Below are 10,648 nucleotides of genomic sequence, written 5' to 3'. Positions count from 1 at the left end.
AGGTAAAATGAGGTCAAGTGGGTGGACCCTAATCCAGCATGACCGGTCTCCCTACAAGAAGAGATGAGGAGGCAAACCAAGGAGAAAAACAACGCTGCTGACAGCTTGATCTGGGCGTCTAGCCTCCAGAACCGTGAGAAAATAAACACCTGTTGTTGCAGCCGCCCAGCCCACGGTGTTTTCTTATGCGGGCCCTAACTCTCCATTCAGGGAGGAGGCACTGAGGCTGGACAGGGTGTGGGGGAGGGGCACCACTTGGGCACCGCCCTGGGGTGCAGGGTGCCCCATCCCTGCCCAGCTGGTTTCTCTACCTTTGGTTTCTGCCCCCCTGCTGTGTATATAGCTTATTCTTCCTGAACGCACCTCAGATCCAATTTCCCCACACAGAACACCTTCCGCCACCCAGCTCCCCCTACCCAGCAGGGTCTGAGCAAACAGCCTGGTTCTGTACCTGGAGCCCTGAGGGTTAGGATCTAAGTCAGTGTTTCTCAAACATTAAAATGTTGATTCCTGGGCTCTTTCACCCCAATATCTCTGGGGTGGGGCTCAAAAGTTTATATGTCTAGATCTTCCAGACCCAGGGGTTGAACCTGAGTCTCCTGCATTGCAAGCAGATTCTTTGCTATCTGACCCACCAGGGAAGCCCGATAAGTTCCCAGGAGGTACTGATGCAGCCTCTTTCCCCGGGAACCCCCAAGGACTCACCCCTCAGAGCAGCTGCTTCCTTTCCTCTCCCCACCCCGCACCCTTGAGCCTTTGCCCAGCTTCATCCTGCCAGGAATTCTCTGCTGCCAAGTCGACACGGTGGTCAGATCCTGGGGCTTCCCAACTCAGGATAAAGTTGAGAGGTTGTGCTGCTTTTTAAAGGAAAAGGCTTATTGGACTCTGAACCAGAACTGGAATGGTTCCAGTCCCAAGGATCATTTGTTGTCGTTCAGTTGCTAAGTCGTGTTTGACTTTGCAACCCCATGGACTGTAGCCCACCAGGCTCCTCTGTCCCTGGGATTCTCCAGGCAAAAATGCTGGGAGTGGGTTGCTATTTCCTTCTCCACCAAAGGAGAATAGGGTAGCTTAAAAAAAACACACAGAAATCTAGACCGACTCCCGGATACAGACCTCCCTGCAAGACAAAAGACAGGCTACTGTGATCACCTTTTCTATATGTAATCAATCAAAAGGAGCGCCAGCGAGGGTAACTGACTTGTCCTGGGGAACAGCACGTTATAGCAGAGGCTGAGCAAGAACCCAGGTCTCCTTTGGTGTAGCTGTGTGCTCCCCCCTTCTCACCTGCCTTTTCTGGGCCAAAGAAGGTCTCCTCTCACCCTGCCCGTTCTTACCTCTCTCCATCCCACTTCCTTGTGACCCAGCTGGGCCCTGGCATTTCCAGCCGTTGCTGAAATGGAGCCCCAGAGGACTATAAAACTTGCCAAAAGGAGAAGAGTGGGAAAAGCGGCAGAAAAGGAGGGAGAGAGGTAGAAACCTTTTGTGGGGAGGGAAGGGGAAGCCCCCCATTGGTGGCCAGGAAGTTGGGGGCGGAGCTTCTCCTGGGACCTGCCCACATGTACCACCAACTCTGCCTCTGACCCCTGGAGGGTTCCGGCTGCCGCCCCGGAAACCACAACGCCCTGCTGGCTTCTAAGGAACCAGCTTCTGGCTTCCCTCTGCAACAGGCTGCGTGCTTCAGACCCTGAGGTTAGTTACTGCAGGCTTCGCACCCCTCGACCTGGACTTCTGCTGACACCCAATCCAGCCGGTGGGGCTGGAGCTGGGGTGGGGCCCTGGGGGTAGACAGCGGACCCTGCCCGGTGCAGGTGAGACTGACAGCGGGGAGAGCTGCCCCAGGCGCCCCACCCCACCCTCATGTCACCTGGAGAGAAACTGGACCCGCTTCCTGACACTTTCATCCTGCAGCCTCCAGTCTTCCACCCGGTGAGCAGCCGCTCAGGTCTGGAACCTCCTGGGTCTCAGGGCTCCCCCTTCCAGCTGGGCCAGGTCTCCCAGGTTCGCAGGGGGCTGGAGAGGCCCTGAGTCATGGACCCTGTTTCCCCAGCCCCTGCCCATGGCACTTGGAAGGCCCTCCTGAACTTAAAGTGACTGACAGCTCATTCTCACTTGCTTGTCAATGAGCTCGTGGGGTGATTGCATTTTAAAAGCAGTAGAGCCTGAAGACAGTGCTGTCTCCTATTCCACGGTGGGTGGCCAAGAGGGCCTGGGGGGAGTGCGTAGTTTCGCTGGGGGACCCTGATCACTTAGGAAGGGCAGTCTCATCTCCAGCCTGGGAGTCGGGTCAGAACCTCCCAGTCAGTCAGGTTTCCTGGACTCCTCCTTTGGCCCAGTGCCCTGCAGATTTCCTGAAGCCTGACAGTGCATTATAGAAGATCAAACTCCCAGGAGACCCACCTTCCCACTAATGAGCACTAATTATCACTTTCTCTTTACTTGGTCCTCTCCTCTCAGGAGAACAGCTTCAGCTCAGTTAATTACAGGCCAAGCCCAGAGCTTGGGAAGTGGGAGGGACTGGCATGCTGAGCCCAGCTAAGCTGTGGGTGCTCTGATAGCCGGGGCCTCCCGATCCTCCCCAGGTTTGAGGGGCCCCTTGCTTTGCAAGCTGCAAGCTCCCACCTGGAAGGCAGAGCTATTGGGTCTCAGCTCATCTCGGCAACTTGGGCTTCTGAAAGCTGCCGGGAGTTGGAGAACACTGGGTAAGAGCCCATCTTGTGACGCTGCCCAGTGTGTACCTGAGCAAGTTCACGTTTATTCTGCAGACACCCCTGTAGAGCCCACTCTGTGCCAGGCCAGGCACTGAGCCTGTAGAAGCTAAAGACAGGACTTTGGCTTTGAGGGGCTTGTGCCTCCCAGCCATAGGGCTCCGTCTAAGCCAGTCGGCCAAGGGCCTAACTAGCCATGGCGGCAGAGAGCACAGTGAGGGAAGGGATAATTCAGGCACCAAAGTGGATGACCCTTGGAGAAGCACTCAGAGCCTGGGAAGTCAAGTCAGATTTCACAAGGTGGGAGGGAGGGCTGAGGAAACAGTCCCAGAAAGGGCCAGAAGCAGTAAAAGTGTGCATCATCTTTTAGGAATACCAGGGGGAAAGGCGAGCTGAGAAGGTAGACTGTGTCACTATCAGGCATCCATGCCAGGATCTGTGCTCAGATCCCAGCTTGTCCATTCTTCTGCCTCCCAGTTCTCAGGCTCTGGCCTATAAGCAGTCGTCGGGGAGCCTGGACACCAGGCTGCTGGAGGCCAGGGTGGCAGCCAGGGGACTGCAAACCTCAGTGGGATCACTACTGTGCCCTGGGAGCTGAGAGGAGGGCTGGGCTGGTGTTCCAAGGGGGCAGTGGAGCTGAATCTGGCTTCCCCCGTGCAGTGTGGCCTGGGTGTTGTGAAGGTCCAAGAAAGGAGAGGAAATGAAAGAGCACATTTCAGAGAAAACTTATTTTTCCCCATCAAGACTTTTTCTGTTTGGGGTGGGACAGTTATCTTGTTCTTCTTCCCTCCCCATCCCACCCCCAACACAGGGGTCCCTAGGCCCTTTCTCCAACCTGGTATGGATGAGTTTCTTCTCTGTCCAGGTAATTCCTTATGTCACAACAATTTTTGGTGGCCTGCGAGCAGGCAAGATGGTCATGCTCCAGGGAGCGGTCCCTCTAAATGCACACAGGTAAGGGGAGTACTCCATGGGGCTTCCTGTCTGCCTTCAGGGTCTCTGGGAGTTTCTGACCAGAGGTACCTTTTGAGAGCCTCACCTCCCCCCCAGGTTCCAGGTGGACTTCCAGTGCGGCTGCAGCCTGCACCCCCGGCCAGATATCGCCATCCACTTCAACCCTCGCTTCCACACCACCAAACCTCACGTCATCTGCAACACCCTGTACCATGGGCGCTGGCAAGTTGAGGCCCGGTGGCCCCACGTGGCCCTGCAGAGAGGGGCCAGCTTCCTAATCCTCTTTCTCTTTGGAAATGAGGAGATGAAGGTGAGCAGGAGGGGACACCAGGGCTTCCCAGGTGGTGTTCGTGGTAAAGAACCTGCCTGCCAATGCAGGAGGTACAAGAGACGACCCCCGGGTCGGGAAAATCCCCTGGAGGACATGGCAACCCACTCCAGTATTCTTGCCTGGAGAATTCCATAGACAGGAGCCTGGAGGGCTGCAGTCCATAGGGTTGCAAAGAGTCGGACACGACTGAAGCGACTTAGCACGCACGGGAGGGGACATCACGGAGTCCAGAACTCATGTCCTTCTGCTTCCCTTTCCTTCAGCCATTCCGCTTGTCACTGTGTTAAGGGGTATTTGGAGGGATGGAGCACAGACTCCAGTACTCAGAGGACCAAGGAGCTGCCAAGCCCGGTTCCAAGCTGCTCTGGGCTCACATGGCCCGGCACACATGGCGGTATTCAGCAGACGCCATGGTGCTGCCGCCGTCACGGGGCCATCTAGAGAGCGCTGCAGATGCCGGACGCTGTTCTCAGCTCACTGACTCCTCACAACCACCCATGAGGAAGGAACTGTCATTCTCCCCCTCACACAGAAGAGTGGGAAGGGAAGGGAGAGAGAAACCTGGCCTCAAGGCTTTCACTGCTGATGCGAACTCCTGCCAGAAGGATCTTCAGACTTCTCCAGGGCAGAGGGAGCTGGTGCCAGCCAGCACTGCAGGGAGGGACAGCGGTCCCAGAGCCCCTGAGGCTCCTCACCTGTGGATGGGGCAGGCGGAGGGCTGCTGCGGCTGCTGGCAGGTCAGCTGAGAGGCTAAAGGGGGCCAGTGTGGTGTGTCAGGGGCCAGGCGGGGCGTTGAACGTGCTCTGCCTGCCAGTTCCACAACCTTGGGGAGGCTACTTAAGTTCCCCCAAGCCTTGGGCACCTGTCTGTAAAACATACTTGCCTCCTAGAGTTGGTGTGAAGTTAAAAGAGGAAAATTCCAGTAAGAGACTCAGTGGACGTCTGCACGTCAGTATGGTCTCAGCCTCGTCTGTCTCTCCAGGTGAGTGTAAATGGACAGCACTTCCTCCACTACCGCTACCGGCTCCCGCTGTCTCGGGTAGACACCCTGGGCATATTTGGCGACATCTCGGTGATGGCTGTTGGATTCCTGAACATCAACGTAAGTTCCTCTGGGGCCAAGGCCTGGGTGGCAGCAGCCTCTGACTTCCCCTGATGCCTGGACAAGCCTGGGACCCCCTTCCATCCCAGACAAGTCCTGACACCAATTAGAGCCAAGGTGGAGGGCATCCATCCAGGTGTTGGACATGGTGGGGGTGAGGGACAAGGTGACCGCAGAAGAGGGGTCCAAGAGCCTGGGGCAGAAGTCTGTCCTGGACGTGAAAGTGAACGTCGCTCAGTTATGTCTGACTGTTTGCAACCCCATGGACTGTAGCCTGCCAGGCTGTTCAGCCCATGGAATTCTCCAGGCAAGAATACTGGAGTGGGAAACTGGTCCTTTATCCAAGGGATCATCCCAGCCCAGGATTCAAGCCCAGGTCTTCCACATTGCAGGCAGATTGTTTACCATCTGAGCCACCAGGGAAGCCCATGAATACTGGAATGGATAGTCTATCCCTTCTCCAGGGGATCTTCCCGACCCAGGAATCAAACCAGGGCCCCTTGCATTGCAGGCAGATTCTTTACCAACTGAGCTGCCAGCTGAGCTCTCCTGGGCGTGGAGTCTGGTCAGTGTGGAGCAGTGGCCAGAAGGCAAATGACTTGGAGTCTTGGAGCTGTGGGACCCAAACGTAGCACTGGCTGTATCATTCCCAGCTGAGGAGCTGATTTAAAAGTGCAGATTTCTGGGACCCACCCCCAGAGATTCTGATTCAGTAAGTCAGAGGTAGGGCCCAGGAATCAGCTGGATCAACATGCCAGGTTTAAGAAGCCCTGACAAGGCCTCTGGGGAGAGGAGGAGCTACCAAGGCCACAGCCGGCCTCTGCCCTCCTTCCCAGGCACAGCAGGGCAGGCAGGAGGCAAATCAATAAAGCTCTAGACTTGCAGCGGTCCTGAATCCTGCCTGTTGCTTTTTCTCTCTCCTGACAGCCATTTGCAGAGGGTGGCAGCGAGTATCCAGTTGGACACGTGAGTCTTGGGAGCTGGGTTAGCCTTTGCTGTCCCAGCCATCCCAGCTGAGCCAGTACCCCACCCTCTGACCCCAGCGGGACCTGCCACTCGCTGGACTGCTGCTCATATTGCACAAGGCCCAGCTGCCCCCTCCCTCACTGCAGAGTCACCATGGTTACAGCTGGCCCTGCCTCAGTCCATGGGAGCCTGGATTTGCCTCTCCCTGGTACCAGGGCCAGCTAGGGAGGACAGATGGGGTGGGCTGACTTCCTGGAGTGGGCAGGGCCCAGCCTTTCTACCAGATCCATCTCAGATGGAGCTTCAGCAACCCTGCAAGGTAGCAGGTTGGCCTGCAGGGCAGAAGGGAGATGAGACCCAGGGACTCAGCCAGGGTCACACAGTGAGTGAATGACAGACTCTCCATCCAGTTCTTCCCCGTTATTCCAGAGCCAGTGTCCACCTGAATTCAAGAGGGTCCCACTGGAGGGCCAGTCATTTTCCTGTATTATCTCTGAAAGAAGCAAACCCCCGGTATCCCCAACTTTTAAGGATCCCTTTCGTTGAGCGAGCACCACGTGGCCTCCATGTCCCCTCTTTCTTTCCTTGACAGCCCTTCCTGCTGAGGAGCCCGGAGCTGGTGAGTGACCTCTGCTCCTGCGTCTGGTGGAGGGACAGTCCCTCACCTGCTCTATCAGGGCTGGGAGGGCGCCCTCACCTGGCGGGAAATGGCCCCCAGCACCAGGATTTCCCCTTGAATTGCAAGTTGTGGGTGAACCCGCAACTTCAGGCTGAAGCTCCAGCTTCATTTTACCTATTCTCCATTTATTCAGCACACAATTTTCTGATAGTCGTCCCTGCTAGGTCCAGCACCAGGCTGTAGGGTGGAGGTACATATCAGCTCCACCTCTCCAGCTGTTTACAGGCTGGTGGGGAGGCAGACCAAGGAATGAGCCATTACCATTTGGAGCATAGCATTAGGGGCTCACAGCACAGGGGGGCAGGCGAAGAGCTGGGGAGGCCAGGGAGAGCAGAGTACAGGAAGCCAGCCTGCAGTAGGTGTATAGTAACTGAGCAGAGCTGTTTCCTCCTGGATGCAGGCGCAGAGGCAGAGATTTACCTGCCTCGGGGCTCCCTGGGCCCTAAGGACAGCCTAGGAAGCAGCTCCTTGGGGCAGTAGCCCTCCCCAACCCCCTCTGTGAGATCCCCCCACCCTCGCCTCTCAGTGATCTCCTGTGTTCCTTCAGGAGGTGCCCTGCTCGCATGCCCTTCCCCAGGGTCTCTGGCCTGGACAGGTCATCATAGTGCGGGGACTGGTCTTACCGGAGCCAAAGGAGTAAGTATGCAGAATTGGGGGTGGGAGTGGGGGACAGGACGCATCTGTGCCAGGCACGAGCTTCAGAAGCATCACCTCTTCAATCTCCAGCACTACTGCTTAGTCCCCACCTTCCCGGTGAGGAGACAGAGGAGCGGAGAGCAGAAGTAAGTTGCCCAAGGTCACAGAGCCTGCGAAAGTCTGACCTGGGATTGGTTCCAGGGCTCAGGTGGCTTTGTGGCACCAGCAGCTCCAATTCTGGGAGTGTCTTCCCTGCCTGGACGTGTGGTCAGGCCAGCCAGCCTCTCAGCACAGGTCCCACATGCAGCCTTGGGAAAAGCCCTTTAAAGACCCAGGCTGGGACTTCCACGGCAGCCCAGTGGTTAGGACTCTGCGCTTGCAGTGAAGGGCCACAGGTTTGCTCTCTGGTCAGGAAACTAAGATTCCCTCATGCCTCTCAGCCAAAAAAAAATAAAAACTAGAGAATAAAAGTGTACAACTTGAGAAGTCGCAAACAGATGAGAGGACCTGATCTCCCACAGTGCCCAGGTTTAGGAAACACCGCCAGGGGAGCCCAGAAAGGAGGTCCCGCGCTGGGAGGTGGGGACTTAGAGGAACTCTAGTCAAATGGATGCTGCCTGACTTCTCCCACAGGGGGCGCTACTACTTCATTCCTCAAATATGCAGGCTCCAGTAAGAGAAGTATCTTTCTTTTCTTTCCTTCTTCCTCATCATCCTTCCTTCTCTCCTTCTTTCCTTCTTTCCTTCTTTCTGGAACTGCACTGGATCTCATGACGTTTCTGGACCCGATTTCCTGGGTTTCACTTCTGATGCACGTGTGCGTGCTAAGTCGCTTCAGTCGTGTCCGATTCTGTGCAACCCTACGGACTGTAGCCTGCCAGACTTCTCTGTCCATGGAATTCTCCAGGCAGTAATACTGGAATGGGTCATCGTTTCTTTCTCCAGGGGATCTTGCCGACCCAGGGTTCAAACCCATATCTCTTATGTTTCCTGCATTGGCAGGTGGGTTCTTTACCACCAGCACCACCTGGCAAGCCCTTGACTTCTGTTGAGGACACTTCAAATCTGAGCAGCTTCACAGCAGTGACCTTTCCTTTCTGTGCCTTAGTTTCCTTGTCTGTAAAAGGGGGTAAAAATAGTCCAGCTTTAGGGATTATGCCAGGCATATAGCAAGTGGTCCACAAATGTGGTGGAGGAGCAGGGGAGTAAGGAAAATGCCGTGTATTTTCCCTGGCCTATCCCCTTCTGTTTTGTTCTTCTTTTTTAAGTCACTGACCTGACTAAACCCTTGCCCTGCACGCTCTTGATCAGGTCTGTGAATTCTAGGCAGGATTGCAGGACAGCCCTCGGCAGCATGGGCCTCAAAAGCCAGGCACGACTGGGTTGGATTCCAGGTTTTGCCTTTTATAAACTGCGGTCTTGGGCAAGCCACTCCACCCCTCTGAGCTCTGAGTTCCCCCATTGGAAAAAAAGGAGAAAGATAATCCCACCTGAACAGGGAATATGAAAAAGTTTCCAGCGAACAAAAGAACCCCCGCTCCTTCCCAAACTTGGAGACAGGAAGCCAGATCTTAGCTCAGAGTCACATGGTTATTAGTAGTTGACACACAGATTGTTTTACTGTTGTCTCTCAAGGGCCATGAATTCACATGTCCTCAGGGACCAGGCAGGTCATGTAAACAGTGAGGCACCAGGTTGGGAATGTGGTGAAGTGGAAAGAATATTCCTATAGATCTTCTGATGCCAGATCTTCTGAATTTTTTAAAAAAAAGAAGCCAAAAGTTTCAAACACTTTCTCAGTTTTCGAAAATGGTAACACTTTATAGTTGAACAATACCGGGGACCAGCCAGAACATTTCTTTAGGTTAGGTCAGCCCTGGGCCACCGACCTCAAGGCTCAGCACAGCTGCTGCTGCTGCTAAGTCGCGTCAGTCATGTCCGACTCTGTGCAACCCCATAGACAGCAGCCCACCAGGTTCCCCCATCCCTGGGATTCTCCAGGCAAGAACACTGGAGTGGGTTGCCATTTCCTTCTCCAAATGCATGAAAGTAAAAAGTGAAAGTGAAGTCGCTCAGTCGTGTCCGACTCTTAGCAACCCCATAGACTGCAGCCTACCAGGCTTCTCCGTCCGTAGGGTTGTCCAGGCAAGAGTACTGGAGTGGAGTACCATCACCTTCTCTGCTTAGCGCAGCACCTGGTGTTTACTTAGCAAGCCCACAAGCACCTTCTCCGACCCCTTCCCACAGTTTCACGCTCAGTCTGCGAGACGAGGCCGCCCATGTTCCAGTGATGCTCAGGGCGTCCTTTGCAGACAGAACTCTGGCCTGGGTCTCCCGCTGGGGCCGGAAGAAGCTGATCTTGGCCCCCTTCCTCTTCTACCCCCAGCGATTCTTCGAGGTGGGTCTGAGCCCAGATCCCTGGTCCCTCTGGGGTGGAGCGCAGAGCTGCACTCCCATCTGGGAGAGCGGGGGTACGTCCAGGGAGTGGGGGTGCAGTTTGTGGAGCCAGAGCCACTAGAAGAGAGGAAATCAGTGGGGTTGATCTCACACCCTGAAACACCAATGTAATTAATCAAAGTGGGCCCTGGCCTCAGCATTATTTAAAAGCCCTGCTAATGGCTCCAATGTACAGCTGAGGTTGAGACCACTTTTCCAGGGAAGCAACCCCTGTTACAGATGGTGAAACGGAGGGTGGGGCATCAGGCAGGCAAGGGAGGGTCTGGAAGCCTGCAGCACCCCATGCCCTTCTGTACCAGGTGCTGCTTCTGTGCCAGGAGGGAGGCCTGAAGCTGGCGCTCAATGGGCAGGGTGTGGGGGCCACCAGCCTGGGCCAGCAGGTCCTGGAGCAGCTACGGGAACTGCGAATCAGTGGCAGCGTCCAGCTCTACTGTGTCCACTACTGAGGAGGGACCCAGAGGGCCCAGCCAGAGAAGAGGACCTGCCTATACCGAGGGCCCCACCAGCTGACCCCACTCTCCTCCCCTTATTAAAAGTGTCCCCACGATGTCAGGCCTGGCTTACCTCCGGAACCAGGAGCCTGAGTCTGCAGATGCTTTGGGCCCCACAGCAGAAGGTGGGCACAAGAATGTGAAGGCTCCGGAAACTCTGCAGCTCCCTCTTCTGAGAGCCTGGGATTTGGCCCTGCCGTCATTCAAGGGCCTCTAAAAGGAGATAGATAGATACTCCAAATGAAGCCTAACAAAGGTACCCCAAAGTACAGCAGCTTTAAAAATTGAGATATTTATTTCCTTCTCACATAAGCAGAAAATGGT

The 10,648-nt window shown here is 55.4% G+C and overlaps 1 protein-coding gene across 1 annotated transcript; it reads left to right on the top strand.

Moving 5' to 3' along the window:
• The first annotated feature begins 1,860 nt into the window (after nucleotides 1-1,860).
• Nucleotides 1,861-10,279, top strand: LGALS12 (galectin 12). The gene is made up of 9 exons (XM_068978735.1): nucleotides 1,861-1,929; nucleotides 3,574-3,662; nucleotides 3,759-3,972; nucleotides 4,976-5,095; nucleotides 6,023-6,061; nucleotides 6,654-6,680; nucleotides 7,288-7,376; nucleotides 9,624-9,774; nucleotides 10,133-10,279. The coding sequence occupies exons 1-9, from the start codon at nucleotides 1,861-1,863 to the stop codon at nucleotides 10,277-10,279; spliced, it is 945 nt and encodes a 314-aa protein (XP_068834836.1).
• Nucleotides 10,280-10,648: the final 369 nt, after the last annotated feature.

This window comes from Capricornis sumatraensis, chromosome 8, assembly GCF_032405125.1.
Source record: "Capricornis sumatraensis isolate serow.1 chromosome 8, serow.2, whole genome shotgun sequence".
Classification (NCBI taxonomy): Eukaryota; Metazoa; Chordata; class Mammalia; order Artiodactyla; family Bovidae; genus Capricornis; species Capricornis sumatraensis.
Note: the sequence above shows the minus strand (reverse complement) of the source record. Positions and strands in the feature narration are given on the sequence as shown.